Raw genomic sequence first — 26,651 nt, forward strand, 5'->3', positions numbered from 1 at the left:
CCCCTTCCATGTTCATGTTCCTCTGTAGAGGCTTGTTATACACTGCTACTATTTGGTTACGAGTACATCTGTCTCTGAGATTAGAACAGCGATATGTCTTATTTATTGCGCATCACACAATACTTGACACGAGATCTGATAACCAGATGAAGAAATCAGCATTTTAAGTTTATGAAGACTTGGAGTCAGCACAGAAAATTATTCAACAGCTTTTCCATAAAATGAATGCTATTTTGAATAATCGAATCCAAACCTCAATTAACGACTTGTGCCTGAATGTAGTCCGATCAGTAATTTCTCTTATGGTAAGAATTACTAAGCTAAGGGATTCAAATCAACAACTGAAATCTTGCCTTACGGGAACATTCACTTAGAAATATGTGACTTGACAAGTTATCTACAGAAAGTAAAATACCTGCATATTCTGGATAGCATATAGTGAGAGGGCTCTTTTTGATTTTTTCTTCGAAGAGATCCTTCTTATTTAGAAAAAGTATAATAGATGTATCCGTAAACCATTTGTTGTTACATATGCTGTCGAACAACTTCATGCTTTCATGCATTCGGTTCTACAACAGAAAAGAATACAACCAGTTTGTCATAATGGCAAGGATTTTGAGAACTATAACTTTTAAAACATAACAACTGTTGTAACAAAACAGAGCTTAGTCAGATGAAAAACAGATAACATACCACAAGAGTACATTTCTGGCATACTTGCATTTTAGGCGAGACTAAGTGTCTACATCACTCATTACTCTTTGCATTCAACCGGTACTAGCTCAGTGTCCACTATGTGTCACTGCCTGGGACTATCCTGGGGAGGACCTTGCAATCTAGGGAGGCCAAGTGTGAACATTTGAAAGGATCTCATTACAGAGTTAACTCTAACTGAAGTTTCCATTAGAAGTAGAGGTTTTTGAAAGTTAATAAATTAAACGGAGCAAGCTGAAACACAATTAGCCCAACACCCTAAATACAAAGTTATGTTAGGGAAGGAAACCTCCAATCCTGTTTCCTGCCCTTCCAGTATCCATGGTTTAAAAAAGGGCACAGATGTATGCTAGAGTACCAAAATGAGACAAATGAATGTATGATGGTGCATTGCATCTATTGCACTATAACTGTATATTCCTGATTAAAAAACAAAAAAACCTGACATTTCTATGTTTTCCATAGTTTGTATTGAAGTTAATTTAAAATGAAAGTTTTAAATTTCGACTTAAAAATATTTCCTTCAGATTAATGATGTACAGGAATGCATCTGAAAATTACATGGCAATCACAAAACATGACATGGATCAAAGATTACGAAGCTGGCAGAAGCAATAAGTTAAGAAAAAGAAGCCATGGACTATTATGGAACTAACTTTATTTTAATTCAGAACATAGATACTACCAGATATAGAAAACGCACAGTTAAGCGCACATAGGATCCATCTGTGTTTCTTTAGTATACTTATGTTTTAGTATGGAAACAGAAAAGCTGAAGAGCCCAAACTTTCAAATAATTCAGACATTAGCAAGAATTTCTCAAGAATTTTTCTCAGAAATATTCTTGGCAATGTCTTCGGCTCCTCATATTTCATGCTCCATCTTTAATTAAAAGTGGTTCTACTTGCCATTTCTTCATCTTCAGCCAGGACCAGGTCATAGTCACTCAACGCCACACAGAAAATGATGGCGGTCACTCCTTCGAAGCAATGAATCCATTTCTTGCGCTCAGATCTCTGTCCTCCCACATCAAACATTCTGTAGAGAAAAGTAATGAGTTTGAAATCACATTAAATGCCCAAATGCTCTGAGGAGTTCTACAGTATCAACAAGATGCTCCAAACTACCAGGGAGATGTGAGATGGGAAGAAAGGAAAAAAGGACTTTATGGAATGAAAATAATGTCAGAAATTGGTTTTCACAAATGGAAAAAAGTCTGGTTTTTTAAAATGTTTGATTATAGGGAGAGTATTTCAAAGCAAAACCCACAAACCCAAAATACCTTCAAAAACAACACCTGCAATAACGCATGAGAACTAAGTAGAACTGAATATTAAAACGAATACAAATGGACTGCACTATGTGTAAACACTGAGAAATCACATGAAGCAACCAGGAAATGCAGCGAGAGTAGAGTATATTCAATTTGCCAATGTCATGAAACATTAGGGTCAGAGGATATGGTCCCCTCTTCCCACTATAAAATGTTGTTTTCTCTCAGAGGCAATAGAAAGGACTTTGATGTGAAGGGGAAACTATTCCAGGTAACAAAAAGCTGAGCAAGCAAGTCATATTCAGATAGGGACCAACAGGTTGCCTAAATTAAAAAGTAAAATCACAGTATAAAAGAAAATGTGAGAAATGAAATATAAGACAAATGGGTGGCCCTAATGAACAGTCTTATTTTAGAGTGAAAAATACTCAATGTTTATGCGATATACAACAGTAGACCATTGTAGGTTAGTGTACAGTGTAGTAACACAATTAACAAGTAGAAACACAATGACCTTTCCTCTTTTTCTTGTAAGAGTTTATTAAGTTAAGCAAAAGTTGAAATTTAGAGTCCATTATGCAACCTAGAAATAACCACTTATATAATGGAAACACTATGCAAACTGGTACATTTTTAAAGGCTCCATTTATCTAGATGGTGCACTAATTAAAACAGTACTTATTTAATTCTTAGGCAGCAAAAAGAATTTTCCCTGTAGAGTAGTATTGGCCTATAAACCAAATCTGAGGCCATCAACTAGTATGTTCACTTTTATCATCATTTCAGTGATGGCTTAGCTAGTAAATTGTTCATTACATTTAAGAATACCACATAACAAAATGATTCTACCACAGAATAAAAAGAGTAAGACACTAAAAGGACAGCTGGTAATAAAAATCAAACAAGAAAATACATTAAAATGATTACATATATGTTAAATTGCCAAGGAACACAATTTGAAAAGAACTTTACCAGAGAGATATTTTAGGTAACGTCTCTGATCGAACATCACATACATCCTGACCACTCAATGTAAGATAACCAAGCCCACCTTGTCCCACATTTTCCCTCTGTACTAGTTTGATGTGTTGATTTGACTGGGCTATCATATGTAGTTATGTAATCAAACGTGAATCTAGGTGCTATTGTGAACGTACTTCAGAGTTGTGATTCAGAGTATAATCAGCTGACTTTCAGTAAAGGAGAATATTCTTGATAACCTGGGGGGACTTCAATCAGTTGAAAGGACTTAAGAGCAGAAACGGAAGTTTCCCAGAGGGGAAAGAAATTCTGCCTCAAGACCGAAGCATCAGTTTCCGTCAGAGCTTGCCCTACAAACCGTGACCTGTCAGCCCCCATAGTCATGTAAGCCAATTCCTTGAAATAAACAGAACCTTCTGGAGAACGCTGACTGATAACAAATTTTAGTACCCAGACTGGGGTCCTGGTGTAACAAATACCTAAAGACGTGGAGGTGGCTTTGGAACTGGGTAATAGGTAAAGACTGGAAGAAGCTTGAGTTACTTGACAGAAAAAGCCCAGATTGCCATGAAATGATGGTTGGTTAGAAACATGGACATTACAGGTGATTTTGGAGAGACTGAGATGGAAGTGAAGCTGCTGCAATCTTAGAGAATACATACATCATCATGAACACAATGTTGGGAGAGAGATGAATGTTCGATATTTTTATGAGATCTCAGAAGGAAATGAGAACCATGTTTTTGGACACTGGAAGAAAGGCAATTCTTTTTTAAGTGGCATAAACTTTGCCTAATGATGTTCCCCTGCCGGGTGTCAGGCAGCACTTATACGAGAACTTAATATTCAGCTGAGGAAGTTTCCAAGCATAGTGTGAAAGGTACAGCCTTGTTTCTCCCTGCTGCTATCAGAAAATGCAAGAGGAAAGGGATAAACTGAGGAATGAACTATAAAGCAAAGAGGAACAAGACGCACACTGGGAGGAGGAATGTGACAAAGACCAAAAAGTGGCATGACATGGCTACAAGCCAAGGAGACACGGACTGCCAACACCACAGAAGCTGGCAGAGGTAAGGGAGGGAGGATGCTTCCCTGGAGCCCAGAAGGAGCACAGCCTGGCGGACATATAATTTCTAACTTCTAGCCTCCAGAACTTCCAAAGAATAAATTTCTGTTGTTTTATGCCACCTAGTTTGTGGTAATTTGTTATAGCAGCTTTATTTTTCACTATACTAATTATCATCCCCTGAATATTAAATATTTATTTATTTCACCACACACATACACAATGTAAAGATACAAACTTTGTTTATTTGGTCACTTTATATCCCCTACACTGGACATTAACAAGCATTTAATAAATATTTGTTGACTGAATAAATGAACTGTATCCACAGAATATTTTAAAACACTTTCAAACAATAACAGACTAACTTTACCATGTAAAAGATCTCTATCAGTTATGGTGTGGGAATGTTAAATATTGAGCTTTAACTTGATAATTAAGTAATTTGACAGCAGAAAAAGAAATCTCTTCAATTTACTGGACTTAGAAATGTGTGAGGGTCATTCATATATTGGTCATAAACAAATGAACTTTTCATCTAAGCCAGTGCTTCTCAAACTTCAGTGACTACCAGAGCCACCAGGTGAGTGAAGGAGATGCTGCTGATGTGGGGACCGTACTCTGTGACTCAGTGGTCTACTTCATAAGCCAGGAGCGAAAGTGACTAAGAACCAATACTGCAAATGACTGGACTGTGCACAGAGCATTATTCATTGTTTCACACATGTTAGTTATCTTCCAATTCTGAACATTATTTAAAAAAATTAATCTAAAACAGCACAAAATTATATATTCTCCTTCATATGAAAAGATGAGACTTTTGACTTGCATCCAATAGGGAGTGATTTTGAGTTCTCTTAGTGGTTTCTTTTTTAAAGGGAGTGAGGCAAGTTGGAAGGGGATACTACTGGAAATCAAGAGATGTGCTGACTTATCCTCAGACTATCGTCTGATACCACCAAGACTGATTAGTATAAAGTTAGTTGACTATATATGGAAATTAACCCCATAAATATGATATTGCACTCCAAAACCTATTATACTTTCATATTACCTATAGAAAAGAAATATAAGTGTCTTGTATTATGATAATTTTACAATAGAAGGGACACAATGATTCTATATTCAGCGAAAACTATCATAGTAAAATAAAACTTGATTCTTTAAAGCAAAATAATCCACATAGACACTTTCCACAAATGCCTACTCACAGAGGTAATAAGATATAGTCTTAAAGTATAATTTATTGCTTCACTTTGAATTTAATTCCAATCATACCACAAAATAAGTGAAATTGAAATTTTACATCACCAGTTAAAAATCAGACAATGAATTATAACACAAAACACAAAAAATGATAAACACACTCAAGAGTTCCCAGTAGAATTATTCAAAACACATTTCTGCCCTAATTCTTCTGAGGCTCATTTAACATATAAAAAGCAAATCTGGAACCATATGTTTGCAATGATAGTAATTTAAAATAATTCAAATCCAAAATAAGACAAAGTTTATCTGAAGTTCCTGACAAACCTACATTTATCTTTAAGTCAGCAAGCAAAAACAGTTACCTAAATACATACTGTGAAATGCTACCTCACCCGAGGAGACTAAACAGAGCAAGTTAAGTGGGCTTCCTGAAGGCATCACGTGAGAGACCACTTTACTGAATCCCAGTACTTGCCTGATGTGGAAATGACACCTCGAGAAACCTAGACTGGCAGTGAAAAGGACCCTCTGGAAGTGAATGTTTAACATGAAACTAACCAGACTGAAAGTGAATTTTACATAGATTGCCTTAAGCAAAAATGGCCGAGTTAGCATTTACCACTGCCATTTCTCACCATTTACAGAGCTCTCAAGTCTACACATTTCCTTTATAGGCAGTAACTCATTTTACATTTAAACCTCTGTGAAGGGCAAGATGGTAACACTCTCTGTTAAGAATCTTCACTGAGTTTGCCCACTTACCTAATAGCGACCTAGGTCTGGAAGCCTTACTAGCTTTCCCCAACAGCATACATTTTTTCAAGCTCTGCAGTCAGAATAAAACCTGAACATAACAATTTACTGAACGTATCTGAAAAATTACTGAACAGTTATCTGAACATAACAATTACGTTTGCTATAGAATATGGTCTTAAAGCAAGGTAAATAAAAAGCAAAACATCAGAATCTAAGGAGCACTAGGTTAAAATACAAACAAACCTTAAAGCCTCATTCTAACAGTGAACTTCCTTATAATTAAATCACTTCATAATTTTCTCAAATAAGACAACAGATTTCAAATAACAATATTTTAATATTCTTTAGTCATTTAATATTCTAAAAGTAGTAAGCAGACCAAGTGAAGGTAAATTATTTCAATAAGAGAGAATGACAGCAACAACAACAAAAAACGTCCACTGATAGCTTAAAAAATAGTGAAAACAGAAAAAAGAAAATTAAAAGCAGGTGAAAAACCACACCATGTATTAAAGCACAAAGTTATATGGTCATATAAACTAACTATAATCTGTATCTCTGTTTAAAAAGCAGGGCGATGTTTGTTTTTTGGAGGGAAGCTACTATGGAAATTGAAATTAAATTTCAGTTTTCTGGAAAACTCAATGATATAAACCACTGAATGTGGGATAAATTAGTGACAAATGACAATAATAAATGTATTTAAAATACCTACGAAGGGAATTAGAGGTATAGTTGCATATATTTAACTGTGCTTCCCACATTCATAATTGTTAAGCTTCTTTATGACATAAGCTGATGCTTATTTGTTTTTGTTGATATTTGACTAGGAACCTTTTTTGAAGATGCTTTCAGAACTTCTGTTTTATTATCTTTACTGTTTCAGAGCATTAGAGTTAACTGGAGCAAGGTCTGGCAGTTTTTTGCATACATTGAAAATTGTTATTTATTGGAAAAAGAAAAAGGTAGTTCTGTAAATCTGAATGTACTGCTTATCTGAACTTCCCTGAGCCTGATTCACTATAAAATGAGCAAATGGGACAAAATGAACTCCAAGATACCTTCATTCTGAAAGCTACTGCACTTCAGTGCTTCCCTGATCCGACCTCAGGAAGTTAATAATCAGTACACTCTACATTAAATGAACTTTTTTCATCAGTTTGCATGAATAAAAATTTTCATGACAAACTTTAAAAAGGTACCTTTCTTTTAAAATAGGTCCATAAATAGGAAATGTCCTATCAATAAAACTCTCTTTCTACTTAAAAATGGATGCAATATTGCAGCAGTATTTTCTATTTAGAAATAAAAGCCAAAAACTATTTTATGTCAATCGCTGTGAAAAATATAGGCAAAATGAATTTGCATGGCTATTTTTCCTTAAATAAAGATATAAATATTACTCCTAAGAATGTTTCTTGCCCTCTTTCACCCAAAAGATTCTTTTGTCCAATTATCTGAGACAATTTTTTTGTAATTCTAACTCTAAATTTCTTTAAACTTTTATTATTATGCTGTTTTTCCTACACAACGTGTTTTATATGTAAATTTATAAATCATATGCTTTGAAGCTACTCACTTAAAATGAAGATCTTTGAAAGTAAAATGGGTTTCAACAATTCCTGTAGTTTTCACTCTGGTTCTGAGAACATCTTGTTGAGTTGGGATGTAATTTGGTTGTGCTATTCTGTCCAAGTCATTCAAATAGCTGAAAAACAAAACAACAATATGCTAACAGTTAATATAGCCAATAAAGATCACTTAAATTAAAGAGTAAGACATTCTGAGGCATGCAATATTCCAAGTTACTGGAAGTTTTTACCGTTTTGCGTAATGATATAATACAACCAATTTAAGTTTATATCTTACACAAATCCCACTGAAATGAAAATATTTATACTTCTGTAACCACAAAAGTATTCTACCATTTTAAAAATGGTATGTGATTTGTTTCTTAAGGACAGTAGTAATGCTCGTTGTTGGGAAAGAAAACTGATTGAGAATAACTTCTTTAAAAACACCCAAAATAACTGTACACCATGTGTTTGTTTCTTAAACTTCTTTACTTCACCTTTTTTTTTTTTTTTTGATGTAGCACTGTGTTTATGTTCCAGACATTATTACTCTTTTGTTGGGGATTTAGATATTCTCAGTTTTTGAGAAGGTAGTGAGGAAACCTCTGCCCAAAGGCTGAATGGGATTGTTATTCCTTTTCAACCAGCTGTAAGTTACATACAGGAAACACTACACATGATCCTTTACTCTGCATTTTACTGACTCTCTAAATGAATATTTATATTTTCCTTCTCAATGGTTTTTATCACTCATTCATCACTCTGCCGATGATGCCAAACGTGCTGCGATATAAAAATGTGGTGGTGCCATACCGTGCAATGATGTTGTGTAACTCTGTGTCATCAAGAGGAGAGTCCATAATGGTACAGGAAGTCGAGGTATGGAGAGATTAATGTGAACCTGAGCAGTTAAAGATTCATGGATAGTGAGGGGTGTAAACAGAAATGTGAACGATGGGATAGAAAAAGGAATGTCATTCTCACTGGAACAAGCAGTGACACGGGATGGAGGCAGGAACAGTCACATCTTGTTTCTCAGAGAAGCACCAACTATTGCAACTTTAATTGACGTTTTCTCTGAAACTGTTCCTTAGCCATTTAGAATGAGGTTCTTGCAAACAAAAAGGGCTCAATAAATATTTGATTTGTTGAGAATGGAGCTGGAAAACTATCCAAGCACTGATTAATAACCCAAAATATTTTAGACAGGTAAGTATAAGTATCTGCTGTTGACACACAAGAATATACAGAGAGATAATACCTTGAGTTATCTGTATTGTACTTACTGAATTACAAAGAATGTTATTATCTTATTATTGCATTGGTAATAATTCCCCAGTATTTTTAATTACACATACAAAACGTTATACCTTATTATAAGAAAATCTGATTTAATAAACTAAACAGGCCATGCCAAGATTTTACTAACTGTCCCTACGTAATAACTACTTTTATTTAAAATATGCTCTGGTTACTCATAAATACATTTCTTTGCTTAAAACTGCTATGGCTGTAATAGATTCTAAAAATAATGCACATTTATGTTTCAACGGGACAAAAAAGAAAAACAGGCATTGTGGAAAATTCAAATTGTTTTAAACGATCAGAAATTTAAAGTGTAAATTGGTGGTTGGACAGTCTTAATGGGCAACTTGGCAGCACCCCCAACTCCAGTCAAGAACTCAGAAATCAAAATGCCCTGGAACCACTACGGAGAAAGAGTTCTATGATTTCCTTCATTCTTGAAAAATGGCTCCACTATTTCCATCTTAAGGTCAGAACTACTAACAATGAAATAATGAGGAGCTAAAGGGATGTATTTTTCTCCATGTATTTCCAAAAACTGCACAGGAGAGAGGATATTGGTCAGCAGACGGAGGGGGGCCAGGAAGTCCCCCCACATGGGGAAACAAATTTCAATCTACTGTCCCTGAGACGTATTCCTTAATTATTGAAATAGCTCCTCTTGCTGGAGGAGCTCATAAAATACATTATGAGTTCATAAGAGGGAAGCAAGGACCTACTCGGTGAGTCAAGGAATATTTCCTAGTAGAAGTAATGACGCCAGATGGAGAGATGGGCTACATATTCAATAAGAAGATGTTATGTATAAATACATAAACTACGTATGTAACAATATATATGGTTTTACTTGGAAAACATTAAAAATACAGATTAAATAATACAGTGTTATAAAAACTGCTATGAGTTATACAGTAGCGTGTGTTATTTAGTCATTCACACTAAATCATTCATGTCATACATACCGAGTACTCTGATGTACAACAAATGACATGCCATATGATAATCACTCAGTATGGCCCCTGAGGCCAGGTTTTTTACTGTGGCAAAGTGTGTGCATTTACTAGACCTCGAACAAACTTGAAAAGTAAACTGGGTGAACAGCACATTTTAAGACCAATTAATGCTACTCATATTATATTTGACATATCTGAGTATGTGTACCAAATTATGGAAACAAATACTTAGTTTTTTAAAAATTCTGTATAGATCACCAAGCAGAAACTCCCCGATTAGGTTTTATCACAACTTGCTTTACAAACTCTCTAGACCACTGTCTGGAAAATCAGGGCAGATTTTTCACCCGAAAAACTATACGTAGATATCTGCAAACAATGTCTAATGCAAGAGAGCATACAAATTGACAATTTGCAAGTGTAGAGCTATTTTACTCAGTGAGAAAATGTCCTGGGCTCACCATGTGCTCCTTCAAAAGGGGTGCACGTCATTCCAAGTATTTGTCACTGGACAGGTAACTCTTCTCAGGAACCATTAGTATAATGAAAAGAACCCAAATTACTCACACTCACTTTTGGGCCAGTCCCAGGCAAACTAGAAATACACCCCCATTCAGCACGAACTTTGGGAAGTTCCAAGTACTTTCTTGGAAAATACTGTTAACAGTCCCATGCTGCACGTTTCAATTAGAGTTACATAAGCATGACTCTCTTGAGACACTTTTGAACACAAAGAAAATAACAACATTGCTCTCTACCAACACACACACAAAAAGACAAAGTTTTCAAATACTGTCATCCTGAATATCCTGAGTTGTACAAGAATGTGTCAGCCGACTCTGCAATAAAATTGACTTGGAGGTATATTTGACTTGCAAGTAATTATTCATGGTAGTTTAGTTCTGAAGTTATGATTACTTACTATGCTGCAGAATCATTCAGCTGATACTCTCGGGATCTGTTGAAACAAGCTTGCACACCACTATCTCTCCACAATCTCTTTATAACTCCAGCAAGTTCTGCAGTCATAAAACCTTCTTCAGCAGCTCCGGCGAGCACAAAGAGTTGGCGGGCATCATCCTGAACATTCAAAGGCCATGTTTTAAAAAAGTAAAAAGACACAGACAATAGTTTAGTGGTTGCCAGAGGGTAAGGGGGGCGGGGGGTGGGGGTGGGAGATGAGGGTAAGGGGGATCGAATATATGGTGATGGAAGGAGAACTGACTCTGGGTGATGAACACACAATGGGATTTATAGATGATGTAATACAGAATTGTACACCTGAAATCTATGTAACAATTGTCACCCCAATAAATTTAATTAAAAAAAAAAAAGTACGAAGCTGGGTATTACAGATATGAAAAAGTGCAACAGCGAGATTCCCTTATGTTTTTTTATTAGTGCCATAACTTTTATTTCTCTAAAGCACCACTTTAAAAGGTTGGTTGACCCAAAAGAGCATCATCTTAAATCATGAGTATGTGTTGTGGGTTTTGTAATAGCTATCAAGGCGCTGGAAGAATTACATTTAGAGATTCTAAGGGGACATACAAACCAACTATTTACTGACTGACTGTTGTACGCTGAAGATGATCACCTTTGAGAAAACAGAAGGGAAGTGTATGCCTTGCCCCTCCCTTCCAAAAATTTTTCTAAGAAACACATTAACACCGTTAGTGATTACTTGAAGATAGAATCTAATTAAATGTTAGCTTTCTGATAGTCTTTATAGAAGCAAAATAAGTTCAGAGATGGGAGAAATCAATAAACAAGAATAGTTTCACAGAATGATCTGACATTTTCAGATCACTTTAAAATGTGTATAGTGTGTAAACCCCTTATCTGCAGTTTCCCCTTCTGCAGTTTCAGTTACCCGTGGTCAACTACGTCCCAAAAATATTAAATTTCCCCATCCATCGCCATCGTCTGCTGCTGACATCCACCCATGACACGGCCCTAGCTCAGTGATCCAGGATCACCCCTATCAGAGGATGCGCCTTCTGACAAACATCAAAAGGTCAGTGGTAGCCTAACGCTACGTCACTATGCCTACGTCATTCAGCTCATTTCATCTCAGCACATAGGCATTATATCATTTCACATTACCACAAAAAGGGTGAGTAGAGTACAGTAAGATTTTGAGAGAGAGAGAGAGAGAGAGAGAGAGAGAGAGAGAGAGAAAGAGAGAGACCACATTCACATAACTTTTATTATAATTGTTCTGTGCTATTATTAATTATTGGTATTAAGCTCTAACTGTGCCTAATTTGTAAGTTAAACTTTATCCTAGGTATGGATGTATAAGAAAAAATATAGTATATAAGATTTGATACTATCCTTGATTTCAAGTATCCACTGGGGGTCTTGGAACATATCCTCCACGGATAAGGGTGGAGACTGTACATTAAAATCAATGGGCCAGGAGGTAGAGGCAAGTGTTTGTTAATGCAGGTATAGGAAACAAAATAAGCGCGGCTTTGGAATAGAAATAACCATGATGCATTCAGAAGACTGCATGCCCAAAAATTTAAATAATACTGTATATAAAATTAATTAAATTTTCCCTAACTTTATAGGCTACAGATATTTACAGCTCTGATCCACAGGTCATCAACCACTCTAAGTCAGTGCTGTCGAAAAGAAACGTAACATGAGCCACTGATGAAATTCTAAATTTTCTAATAGCCACATTTCAAAATGTGAAAAGGTGAATTTAATTTGACATATTTTATTTAGCCTATTCACATAAAATATCATTTCAACATGTTATCAATGTAAAATAATTAATGAGACATTTGATTATTTCTTTTTCATACATAAACTTTGAAATCTGGTGTTTATTGTATACAAACAACACATCTCAATTCAGACGAGACACATTTCAGATACCCAGTAGCTACATGTGAGTAGCAGCTGCAGTCCTGGATAACACAACTCTAGTCCCTAGGTAATAACAGTCAAAAACATGGGAGATATGAGGGTGCTGTCTTCACAGAGATTCTCTTTAGCCTGACCCTTGAAGCTTTGTAAACTGGGTGGATAATCTCTAACTTTTCTCAAGGGGCATTTTCCCAACATATTATAGTAGATGTTTATAAAGCGATGGCACACATTAGGATAAGGTATACAGAAGAGAAGCATTCGGTGACAGGCTAGCAGAGGGCACAAGCTAACAATATAAATTAATTCTGCTGCCAATTTGTAAGACATTTTCTTTTCAGATGAAACCATCTGAAGTATAATTAAGTCTCCCAGCATGAGAACATATGTTCCCCTTTTTAGGAAGTCACATGAGAATTGCAGGCAAGCAAATAACACATGTACAATATCCTTAATAAATCCCAACATAACATGATTTCAAGTCATTCTTAGTACCATTTACCTAATTCCAGTAAATATTCACTTTTCCAAATAATTACCTATACATGAAAAATTTCTAAATTTGGTCATTTTTATTAAACAACATCAAACGTGATCTTCTCCATCCATTAAAAATACTTTTCACTCAGGGAGTTTTCGTCTTGTTCTTTTGTTGTTTTTGGTTTATATACCACATATCAGTGAAATCACATGGTTCGCTGCTTTTTCTGTCTGTCTTATTTCGCTCAGTATTACTCTCTCAAGATCCATCCATGTTGTCACAAATGTTCCTATATCATCTTTTCTAATACTCAGGGAGTTTTCAAATGAGCTTTCATTATATTTGTTCAATTGCAATAAAAGTTCTTGATAGAAAAGACTAATATCCTTTGGTATGGGTCACAAGATCACACTGTCTTCACATTTTCTAGGAAGGAGCCTGAAGAAAAGACATGAGAAACTTTGGAAGCTGTATTTATAAACTGTACTCTCTATGACATTAAAAAATGTCTCCTCTTCAAGAAATGTAAAATAGTCTCTTTCTCTCGAAAAACTAATTGGAATATTCATTTCCATGTCATTAGCAGGACATTCAGATGTCTACAGATGAGCATTAAGGTAATACATTTAAGCAGGAAGGTATTTTAGAAATTATTCTCCCTAATTTTTGGTTTTGTATAAAAAGAATCCAAGGCACAGAGAGGTTAAGCATCTTATGTAAAGTTCCCCGGCTAACCAGTCACCCAATCACACATATATGTCAGTCAACAATTAGTAACCACTGCCTCAGACAGGATAAATTTAAAAATTGCAGAATGAAAACAATGATCCTAAAAGTATGTTACTTAGGAACATTTAGAAAGATAAACATGAGTGTGCCAAAACAGTATGACACAGGGTAGAAAAAGAATAGGGATTACTGAAAAAAGACTGGAGTTTAGTCAGAAGGGCTACAAATTAGTAAACCAGTTTAAAGGAACACTTGTGATGTTACAAAGAAAGGAATGTTATTTGCAAGGCAATTACTTTTGAGTAGCAAGGAAAATCGTTGGAAGTAGCCAAGTTAATATGTTTTCAAATTACTAAGATCTAAATGGTTTAAAGAATGTAAGTTCCAGTTCATATAACTGTGTGCTTTGAGAACTCTGAAAGGAGATAAAAATGCTAAGGTGTCAAGAGACACATAATATGGCCTCTTTTCCCACTGACGGTCAAGGAACACTTGACATACTCTATTTATTTAGTGATAGCACATTCTACTTGAAGCTGTCACCACTTTATGAGAATTCAGAAGCGTCTGGCCAATATGGGAAAGAGAAGACTTTGAGGGATCATAATGGCTGTTTCCTGTCATAAAAGTCAAGACAGAGCAGACTTTGTGTTAAGGAACAGAGCAGAAAAAGGAGAATTCTTAGGGCAAAAGATATCAGACTTCATTTCCATAAGAACATTTTTAACAATTAAAACCATCTAAATAAAAGGGAGGACGAGTGAGAGATTGCAGTTAGTACAGGCTACAATTATTATTTACTGGGAGATAGCAGACAGATTTATGAAGGAGATTAAGAGCTTAAACAGAAAACCAGAAAGCCCTTTTACAACAGAGACTAAAAAATGTGATAAAGGAGTCTTAAAACTAGAGACACCTATGAATTTTTGGCCCCAGGGATGATATTGATGTCATGGCTCGTGTATGTATGTATAGAGATCTTTGGTTTCAATGGTTTAGCTCAATTATTTCATTAATAACATTAGCCAACAATACTGAACACCACATATGAGAACTATTTATATATTTAATCAAAAACATTTCTAGAGCATATAAACACTCGTATAAATTTAAGACAGCTACACTGCTTTCATCAAAGTTAGTGTACCCTTAAAGCAGGGGTGTCAAAACTGCGGCCCGGGGGCCAACTGCGGCCCGCAATCCATTGTTAATTGGCCCGCAGCAAATTCCAAAAATATATTTAGTTTACTTAAATAAACCAGGTGAAGCAATACGTACTTCACTTCGAGTGAGTGGCCCGGCTGTTTGTGTATTTTACCGCATATGCCCTTGGTAAAAAACATTGAAAAAAGTTTGGACACCCCTGCCTTAAAGAAATCCTGAGAACTTTGGTGGAGTCCTCTGTCCCATGGCTCATGGTGCCTGCCAATCCCAAACGTTAAAGAACTGCTCTGCTCTGAATAAGAAATACATAAATGTGAAATATTTTTCTCTAAAAACACAAATGTAATCAAAATAAAAGTGACTGAGGCAAGGAAACAGGAAGTCATTTTTCCTTTTCCCATAGCTCTGCTTTTTAAAAGGAGGAAAAAGCCTAATAATAAAATAATCTAATTTTAACTACATTGCAGACAGCAAAAATTTCGACTAAATTGCAGTGAGCATGAGCTTCACTATGTCAAGAAGGGAAATAGTGATACATGCGTGACTCAAATATAACTTTTATGCATATACTTATGAATCTTATAAATGTATATATTTTCATTTTCAAGTTAATAAAATAAAAAATGTTTAAGCGTTTTTTGTATGGACAATAGACCCTGTTGTCAAAAGCGATACAGAAACATGGGACAATCAATACATGAGTTGAGGGAAATAGAAAAATACTGTTCTGGAGGAACATATTATATTCCAAATGAAGGTTAATATCACTTTGCCACATACATCTATCAAAATATTTCTCGGACTCAAAAACAATATAATCCCATAACCTTATTTTAGTTTTCAACCATAAACCACAATACAAAACCAATTCAACATTCATCTCAAAAAATGACAAGTAGAAATAACTAGGAACATTTTTAAAAAGAATACTGGAGAAGGAGGGCTAAAATTATCAGATATTAAAAGCCTGTGATATGTAGAACAGTCTGGTATGAATGCAGATCAACAGGAAAAAGATCTTAAGTCTGAACTTATTATATAAAGGTGGCAAGGTAAATTAAACGATTAGATAGCCCTCTGAAGAGGAAGCAAATAATGTAGATTATTACTCCACGCATACAAAATAAGTAAATTTCAGAGGGATTAAAGAACAAACACAAGAAACAATGTTAAAATTCACTCCCCTAAAATACTTTTAAAATGGCACGAGTATTTGGTAAATCTTTGGTTGAGAGAAGATTTTCTAAGTTTAAACATAGTGGAAGACATAATGGGGTAAGATGTAAAAATGGAAACCAATGATTAAAGGCAACAAAATGTGAGAGAACATTTATATAACTGGACAAAGGGTTACTACATACTGGTATGTACATAAAAACAAGCAAACAGATAATGGATACAGCAAGACTCCAACAGGTAAATAAGGGATAAAACAGCCCACCAACATAGAGAAACAAAAATATAGTCAATAAAGATGAAAAACTGTACAATTGCACTAAAACTGAATATGCAAATTAAATTAAAATAAAATTTACTAATAAATTTACTAATAAATTAAGTCAGTATTTTTTGGCTACCCAGAGTGCTAAAAAAAACTGCTGCTTGTAAGGTAAATTGATACAACCTTCCTCAAAAGCAATCTGGAAAATCTGGCAGACAGACATAAACTAATGGAATCAATTACAAAATTAAAGGAACAGAATAGTGGCCATTATTCAGGAGCATGGTGAGGCTTGGAGGAGAAAAGGAGTTTAAATCAATTCAAGGCAACAATTCAAGAGACACAAATAACACTTCCAGGTGGGTGAAGATATAAATCTAAAGAAATAAAACTATAAATATTCTAGAAAAATAAGAGTAGTTTAAAAAATAATTGTAAGTTGAAGATATCTTTCTAACAAGACAAACACAGAAGTCAGAGTTCGGTAACTAGAAAAATACTATTCAAAAAATAAAGGAACTATATTAAGCAAAAATATTTGCAAAATATAAAAACATCCCTAATATTTAAAGAGACACACTGTGAACAGGACAAGTAATTTAACAGAATTGAGTGAAATATACTGAGGAGTGCACAAAAATACAAAAAGCTAAAACATTCTCCAATTCATTACAAATCAGGAGAATATAAAACTAAAACAGAAAAAAAAAGAATATTTTTCACTTGTGAGAGATTGAAAATTAAAATGTTAGTATCTACTTTGGTGAGATTCTCGTAGACACTGGTGCAGTTGCTAGAAAAATTATTCGCATCACTTTTCTTCTGAAAAGCAAATCTGAGGTACTTATCAAAATTAAATATCTGGTTACCCTTCAACTCAAGGAAGATACATCCAGGAATTGGTACTTAAAAAACAGAAATATATTCACCCTTTGACTATATTGTTTATTACTCGTAGAATGCTTTTTCCTTGTTTTTGTCTAGAAAATTGTTACACGTTTCATTACCAAGCTCCAATGTCCCTTCCTCATGTTCAGGCCATGTTTAATTCATCTTTGTATTCTTTAGCACAATTCCAAGAGCCTCCTAGTATTTTAAAGCTTATGTAGAGGCAAAGCAACCCAAGCCACAGAGTAGACTGATCAAAACCAATGTGGGAGCATAAAGACTTTTGCATGAAGGAATTAGTAACAATGGCTAAAGCAAACAGAAGTTAATAGGCTGATTACTAGGGTACAGCTAGAGAGAGTCTGAAAACAGTAAAAGATTACAGTGAGGGCAGTTGTTCCCCATCAGTCCTGAAACTAAGTCCAAATTATGTTTTTAAAAAAGCAAAAGGTGGCAAAATTCCTTGAGAAATATGAAAAAGAAAAAATAATTCATAAAAACCTGCTTGTACCTTTCATTACCTCCTAAAATGGAGGCTACAAAACCTTTTTCTCTAATCACATATAGGATATGAATGCAGAATACTGTATGTGAATTTGATAAAAGGTTTAAATTACCATAATTGGAATTGGTGTAAAGCACAATTTATATCAATTCTTTCTCTTTTTTCTAAGGGTGGTTCTCTTCTGTGTAAGACTAAGAGCTCAAAAAGCATTTGTTGAATGAATAAATTATAAGTAAGTTACAAACTGAATGGATAGTAGATAGGCAAAAGATGTCTAGATATGATGAAATCTTGTTTCAGAAATGACAATTTAAAAAGAATGTTATGAATTATCATTAGAAATGATCTTGAAATCTATTTGAAAACTTGAACTCATTATATTAAGCTGTTAAACCCTTGTTTAAAAGTAAAAGCTTAAAAAAAAAAAGTAAAAGCTTAAGCAAATTAATATAGCCCTGTAACATATAAAGAAATGTTAGAGTAACTTACAAAAAATAAACCGGGTTTATTTTAGATTTCTCCAATGTATATTTTCTAATGTGGCCTTCATTCATTTTTTTTTTTTTTTAAACATTATTAAGCATGAATTGAGGCTCCATTAAAAAAAAAAATCAAGCAAATACTAAAGTGACAAAAAGGAAAAGTTACAGTTTCTAGACAAAACTCTTCACAGTATTAGTAAAGAGGCAGCACACACACACATTGAATACATAAAAATACAAAGGAATTATAAAAAAGGGGTATTAGAAACAATACATCTACTGAGTATAAAAAGAATAAAAAGTAAGTGGGAGATTCGGTTAAAGGTTTCTGGGAAGGTTAAGTTTTACAATAGTTATTAAACACAGAATCAATGAAGAAAAAACTACACACACAAAATAAAACTTACACAGATTAAGCAAGCAAACAGAAGCTGGGTGGAAAAAAGAAAAGCGTCATATGGACTAGGCCAGGGCTGCTTCCAATCAAAACCTAGAGCAAGTTATTGGGCCACATAAGTAAACCCTGGTTCCCACTAACTGTGTGGCAATCTTTTGATCACGGAATCTCCTGGGTTCCAGGTTTTTGGCTGGCAAAATAGAGGATAGAACTAGCTTATCTCCTAAGGTTCTTGTCCCTTTCGCACTGAAATTCTGATCTGTGTTTCTGAATAGCCAACATGTTTCTATTCTAAAGACATGCAAACTTTTATTCTGTTCTCATTATATGAGATGAGACTGCTTTGTACTCCGCTTTTCAGCATTCTAAATTACGAAAAATTTTGAAGCGTGTTAATGTAAGGTAGTTTACTAAACTCAGTAGTACTGACTAAAAATTGGCATGGAGATAGGGGGGACCCCAATAGCACATATTATATAGAAAATATTGCAATGGTTATTGAGTTGTCCAAATCATCTGATGGATAAGCAAAGTATTCTAGCTATAAAGAGAAGATTACACAATCCTGTGTATGATTTCACTCACTTCTAAAGCTTCTGACTCACTTCATTCACTATCTTTTTCAGTCATTTTATAAGATGGCCCTGAGATAGCTGATATATCTATGTCATGTAGTATGGTATGATCAGGCAAGTTATTCTTTTTTACTCATCAGGCTGTTCCCAAAAATTCGATAACTTACCGCCCGAGCTGAGTCACCGAAGTCGATCTTCAACCTCCCCATGGCCCTAATGATGGCGATAATGGACTGAATGGTGTTACTGTAGACAACTGCTTTGTACTGTTTACATTCCTCTTCTGAATAACCAGCTTCGTGAATAATTCTACCGAGACAAAAAGGAGAAAGAGAACACTTACTTCCTCTTATGGAAGGATATACTTAAAGAACAAATTTAATGTCCTACATCTACTTACTTCATTTGTTTCACAATTGTACTTTTCCCAGATTCACCAGCACCTAAAAAAAAAAAAAAAGCAAAATAGTATATAATAAGGGATTGCTAACTTCCTTACATGTATATCCAACTCCCACCACACACACACGTACACACTTTATTTCTCTCTCTCTCTTACGTTGAATTTTGTTTTATATCAAAACTATCTTTTTTGTCTTCCAAACATAGAAAAATTCTCAAACATAAGTTCCATCTGTTTATTACTTCATAATACTTAAATCCAATAAATAAAACTCAACTGAAAAAATGCTTTCATTGTTGTTTGTGTATATTCTCCAAAACATTAAAAATATCAATATTCTGTAACTTGAAACACTATAAATTAGTTTTACTCAATATTTTGCTTCTGACTGGAAGATGCTTTAACCGTTTGGCCAGTTATCATAATTTAGTATTTGCCTCTTGTAAAGTTGATGGCAGTAGTGATAAGACACATAAAAATAATTTAGAATATTATATGTTAAAATAGCCACATCGCCTGTAATGCATGTTCACTCACCATTATTAAACTGACACATAGGCAACACGATCAGCTAGCACCAGGAGGCAATGGTATGCAGGACAGAAAGATCTCCCCTTATGTTTTTCTAATGTTTTTCTAGCTTCCCTGTCATCCAAGTGACAGAAATCCATTCTCAAAGCTCTCCTTCACACTCTACATAGACAGGGTCTTCTCACATTATGCCATCGTAACATGAAAATATCACTAATGAAATGGCCTTTTACAAAGTAGAGCCCTTTGATCTTCCACACTTAACAACAGCTACTATCTTTACATAAATTTGATCAATTATTCGTCTGGCTCCTGCTACTTGGCAGATATTGAGAACATCTGTGTATAGGACATGAAACAAGCAAGATTTGACATTTGGCTTCACATTGTCTTTGGCCAGAGCTGGAGATCATGGATGTATTTATTGCTGTTTGACAGGGCTCAGGACTTTTATTACCTGGGCCCATCTTCCCATTTTCCCAGAGCCATTCCTACAGTACTTTATGCTCCCAGCATTAGTGAACTTAACAGTTCCAAGAACACCTACTGCTGATCACGCCACAAATCTTCACATACCGTTTCCTTTGCAAAAATGTAATTTGCTCTACTTCCTCTTGCCACCCTGGTGATCCTCCATCAACCACCACTTATCTCCATCAACATTTCCTGACCCACTGCCCACGTGATCCTTGTTGCCTCTGACTTTGCACATTTCAATTTGAATTCTCAGAAGTTAACTTGCAACAGACATACAGTCAACCAACCAGAAATGTACTTGAATTTATTTAAGCTATTCATGACTGATACGATTAGATGGCAAACTTCTGAGCTTCAGTCCCTTTGCACCTTTCCTCCTCTAGCTACACACATCCAAATCATCAGAAGCATCTGAGAACAGGTCATAGCTAAATGTCCTACTTGAAAATGGGGGGTGGGGGACAGGGGATAATGCTTAAATTTTACTTATGACTTGATATTCAAGAAAATTTCCCCAGACATCGGCACATTAAGTAGAAAAGCAGGAGCTGAACAAACAATGAGAACATTCTTCATTTACAGACAGCCTTTGAATCTTTCAGGGTGTCTGCCAATAAAAGCAATTCCAAGATAAACAACCCATTATTTGTTAATCAACAACAGCACACTTGGCTTTGTGAAAAGCCTAACTGTAGGCATCATGGCTCACACATTCCTCTGATTCCAGAGGTCTACCCAAGCAACACACCCTACGCAGCATCCAGCAGGGCTATCTTCAAGAACCCCTGCATTTCTCTAGCACTGCAGACTGGGTCTGCAGCAGCCTGCTGTGAAGATGGGGCATTCTAAATCCCAGCATCCACACTCAGAGGCACCGTGAGAGTCAATGAACAGCCACCCATGGTCCATTCTACTAGTGAAACAACTCAAAGGCCCAGAGAAGGCTCACACGATGCAAGCTAGTAAGGTCTGAGAGCCATACAAGGGCAAAAATCAGAAATCATGAATATCATTCTTACCAGTTAAACTATGTATACACAGGTAAGAATTTTAAAATCTTAATGACAAAGTTTTTTTTCTCCCGATGTTAGACATGAACTTTAAATTCTAATTCACTTCATATCTCTTAAAATAACTGGTGGCATGGGACACTTAGTTACTTTGCAATGAGCATCTCGTCAATGGCTTGTGGATCAAAAAATCCTGAAATCTGTTTAACGTTAAAGAGTGGGGAAGGCTTTCTTACTAATTGAATTTCAACCTAATTTCTTACTAGTCACAAGATACTCTGAGGAATACATACCGTAGAGGGAGAAATGTTGGAAAAAAGAAATCTTTCAAAGCTTAGTAATTTATGTAATTGGTTTTCAATTCTCACTTCCATGTAGACAGTCCTAATAGAAAAATTACAAATGTTGCACCGTTATGGTTCCAACATTCTAAATATCGATATTCTTTCCACATAGGTGTACAGAGAAGAGTTAAAGGGTGTTCTCTACAAATCAAGTCTGCACAGACATGTTTGAGAGACTGGCAGGAAGCAGTATCATAAAAACAACAACAACAACAACAAAACCTCAAAGTTAGTGGAGGGGCAGGGAAGGGAGAAAAGGGTTCATTTTCCTTACAGTACTCAGCTAGGCAGCTACAGCTTTTCACCTAAATTCAGAGGCGGGATTAAAACGGTAGGAGCACCCTCTTTCAAGAAGAAACAAAGAATATATAACATGTATTGGTCAGGAAAGATCAAAGTGCGTGACCACTGCTTGGTCACAAGGCCAGGCTGGTCAAGGTGACTCAGTGGCCTGTAAAGTAATTGCCAACAAGCTGGTCACTGTGAAATGAGTGAGACTTTAGGGCAGTATAACTCCCAAAGAGCCAAGAACGCGTGGAGTGTGGTCAGGGTAGGCCCTTAACTATAAAGACACGGGTGGGGTCACTGAGGGGGTCCCCTCAGGCTTCTCTCTAAGGAGGAAGAGGCTGATAGAAAATTGCATCTCTGAGAGCAAACATTTAGCCCAACAGATGTATGAAGTGGAGCTCAGCATCTGATGAGAAGGCACCGCACAGAAGGTGGAAGGGCAAAGGAGAATTCCACAATAACAGGGAGCAAGCACTTGTATGCAGTTTGAGGTCTCATGGACCCAGAAATGGAAATTTCATTATACTCAGACAAGGGGTGGATACTAAAAAGGTAAAGTAACCCTCGGCTAGGTTCTACTTCCTTGAAAATAATTATGCAAGTTACCATTATAAAAATGTTAATCAAATCCTACCTGCTCCTGATTTTGTTGAGAAACAGTATAGGAAATTTCAAGTTTTAACTGCTGGCAAAGTTTAAAATTAAAAAAAAAGAAAACTTATGATTTTAGGAAATACACTGTTTTTCTCTAAGAAGATTCTTTTTCTAATTTGCTGTTTAGGGTCATATTTATACCACTTAATGCCTGGCTTCAGGGCTGTAAACTGCCCAAATTCACAGGCTGCTCGGCAGCTATTAAAATGCTGATTTAGTCAAGTTATCTTATGCTAAATTCCTGACACTACTACTCTATATTTAAGAAATCCTACTTTTTATGTAGAATTTAACAGTTTAAAATTTTTACATTGAATAAAACTAAATTACAATTTAAATTGGAATAAAACCAAATTACAAGTGCATTTATAGTCACTTCTGATTACAGTAGAGCTACTGTAAGATTAACAAGATCAAGATCTTTATATTTAAGACAGAAGCAAATAAAGAGAGTGTAAGGGCAAATATAAATTAAAAATAAGAGGCTTAATTATCCCTGTTGAAAGGAAAAGATTTCCCTCCCCTTTTTCTTAGAGCATTTATTTGAGAAAAATTACAATTGTATGTATTTTCTCACTCTCTTTGAAATATATGTGTGTTCCACACTTTTGGAAACTATTTAATTTTAAATAGGCCTTTATTTATTTATTTTTTTGGTCAGATTTATGACCCAGGATGTCTTTCTAGAGGACCTGGGAGCCATTTCTTTGAAATGTAAATATCACTGAACAAAATATTTTACAAAGTTTATATATATATATATATATATATATATATATATATATATATATATATTTACAAAATAATCACTTCGGATACAGTGATCCACCCCCCTCCCACGCCAAAAGAATGAGATCTAGGCACCAATGAAATCTGGCCTTTTATGTGAACGCTATGAAGAAAAACCACAGCACTGAAAGGATGATGTGAAAGCTGGCCCACAGAAGCCACTTTCCATGATAATATCATGGAAGAAACCACTGAAAGAGGGGCCAAAAGAGGGAAGCAGCCCTGAGAGACTGAGAAAGCCAGGCTTAGAGAATCCTTAGGACACCCCTTGAGCGTTGCGATGAAGTCCTACTTAGGGAGAACACTTACAATTTGCCATCCTAATCGGAACACTTCTGAGAGTTAAAGCATAAACCAGGCACAAGCATAAACCAGGATTGACCTGGGCAAAGCAGGAAATAAATATATCACTCTAGCCATAATCGAAGACAATTTCACCTTGACGTCCAAGCTATGAGAGCCAGGTGTGAGCCTGCTTTCTGTGACATGGATCCAAAAAGAGTTTGGACTAACCCTGGGCCAAGTAGTATTACTTTAATTATCTTGAGCTAATGAGGGAAAAACAAAGGAGGTTAATGATGCATTTAGACTAAGAGAAGGTCAAATGATAATTACTGTATGCTTTACAAAAGGAAGTTACAGAACTTTAGAGAAAAGATTGGGAAAATTAGACATTATATAGCACACTGTAGAGGAGGTATGCTTGATCCAAAAAGATCATTCTGCAAGTGCAATTTATTGTGGCTAATGTATCATTATTTATCATACTAAATTAGTATTTTTACTTTTTAAGTCTATATATATATAAATTTATAAAATTGTTGTTTTAAAGTTCATATACGTCTTATACACATAAGGAAATGATGCTCCCAATGACAGTTATATACATTTATGAAAATAATTTAGAATCACACAAGGGGACAGTGTTCTCCTTCATAAGGGAACCAAACCATACATTGCTTTGCCTAAAATTCAAGTCCATTTGTTCTCATGTTTTTTTTGCTCAGCTTGTTACAGTTAATGACTAGTAAATAATTAACATACACAAACTTTGTCAACTTTTCCTATATAGACCTACAGTTAGTTCTCCATAGGGCTCTTTCACATTTCTGAACATGTGTGAGCAAAGGCACTGATTGCCTTTTGTCTCAACCATCTTTTTCAAGGATGTTTATATAGAGAACAGTCTTAGAAGGCAGTGTCTCCAACTGGAGCAGAGGGCAGGTCTGTTTACTGTCCAGTATATTCAAGATAATGTATCCTGTGGGACAAAGGTCAAGCAGGCTTACTGCACATTATGAAAAAAAAACTGGGGAATCCCTAAGTTCAGGGTTCCTCTATTGCAACATAATCCACTGCTTGTGTAGCCATCACCTGGCTCCCTTAGGGTAGCAGGTAAATCACCATAAATGCTGATGCTCTAGCAACTGCAACTGTAATAAAGTTCTTTTTGTTTCTGAACCAAGAATCTCATGTCTTCTTCCAGCAACCATGAAACTGCGGTAGATTAACTTGCTAGCTTGTAAACAGAGTACAGCCTTAGACATTGAACAGTTCTTTCATGCTCTTTTGCTCAATTTATAATTAATTCCTAAATTTCTGGCAACTACAGACACTTCCAGCCATTGTTCCTAAACCTGTACTTAATCTTTTTTTTTTCTTCCCCCAAATGGCAGCTCAAGGTTTGTCCAATAAATCCAAAGAAAGAGAACAGTGGTTCTCAAAGTATGATCTGAGGGCCAGGAATAGCAGCAACACTTAAAATATTCTCAGGTCCCATCCAGAATTTACTAAATCAGAAACACTGGGAGTAGGACCCAGCAATCTGTGCTCTAACAATCCCTCCAAGGGATTCTGATGCAAGCCACAGCTTGAGATAGAAGATCAACTCCTTTTTTTGTTGATTAGTGATCAGAATAATTACTCATTTAGGTGTTGGCTGGCTATAAAAAATATATCACTTTTATGAAATAATTATATTTCCCTCCTCTCCCCAAAAAGTGAGACAAGTAACATTGTTTTACATTTCTACAAATAGAATATTAAAAGGAAGCTGGATTCTCATATCTACTTCTGCCTTTAATATGGTGCAATGTATTACTTTGGTTGAAATATATGAACAAATCTATTTTAACATAATTATGTAATTAGGGAAGCAAGAGCATTTCAATAGCATTTTCAGATAACTGTGGATAGTCTTAATTCTATAACACAATTTTAAAAGACTAGCTAAAAGTTTGGTTATAATGCATTTTATATTAACCTTTTATACTCTGATACTTTAAAATCAAATAGTCTTTTACTTGGAATGGATCCTTAACCCATGTCTGATCTAGAAATTAGTTCACTGATTGCTACAGAATTGAATATTGAAGCAATTTAAATATACAAAAAAATGCCTTTTAATATTATCCATAATTTCATCAGAAGTCACTTTAGGTCTTGGGAAGATGTCGAGCTCTGGTGTTAGAGACAAGTTTTCTAAACTTCAAATTTCTCTGTGTATGAGCAAAAGCACAAATTTTATTATTGGCAACAAATACTGTTAGCTGTTTTCCTTAAAGTGACAGACTAACTCTGTCAAATCCCCAACTTGAACTAATCATAATTTATCATTCTTTCACGTAAAAATGGAATTCCAGGAAAAGAGCAACTATTCAATTCACAACTCAATCACACCATTGCTTTTCTTCAAGCTAACCAACACGCTTCGGGACACACAGAAGTATTTTGGATGTATTTCCCATTTGGTCACACAGAATATTGAAGAATTGTGTACCTA

General features: G+C 35.3%; 1 protein-coding gene across 2 annotated transcripts in view; it reads right to left on the reverse strand.

The window, feature by feature from the left end:
* GNAI1 (G protein subunit alpha i1) overlaps positions 1-26,651 on the reverse strand; it is an 83,063-nt gene that overhangs the window by 10,952 nt on the left and 45,460 nt on the right. For both annotated transcript variants that reach the window (XM_019713052.3, XM_074340655.2), the window contains exons 2-7: positions 19,774-19,816; positions 19,541-19,682; positions 10,754-10,911; positions 7,579-7,707; positions 1,623-1,752; positions 416-569 (exon numbers count right to left, since the gene is read on the reverse strand). In XM_019713052.3, coding sequence (XP_019568611.1) covers positions 416-569; positions 1,623-1,752; positions 7,579-7,707; positions 10,754-10,911; positions 19,541-19,682; positions 19,774-19,816 — 756 coding nt within the window. The remainder of the gene's footprint in view (positions 1-415; positions 570-1,622; positions 1,753-7,578; positions 7,708-10,753; positions 10,912-19,540; positions 19,683-19,773; positions 19,817-26,651) is intronic.

Source organism: Rhinolophus sinicus, chromosome 4 (assembly GCF_057876585.1).
Source record: "Rhinolophus sinicus isolate RSI-liver-muscle chromosome 4, RSI-T2T, whole genome shotgun sequence".
In the NCBI taxonomy this organism is placed as follows: Eukaryota; Metazoa; Chordata; class Mammalia; order Chiroptera; family Rhinolophidae; genus Rhinolophus; species Rhinolophus sinicus.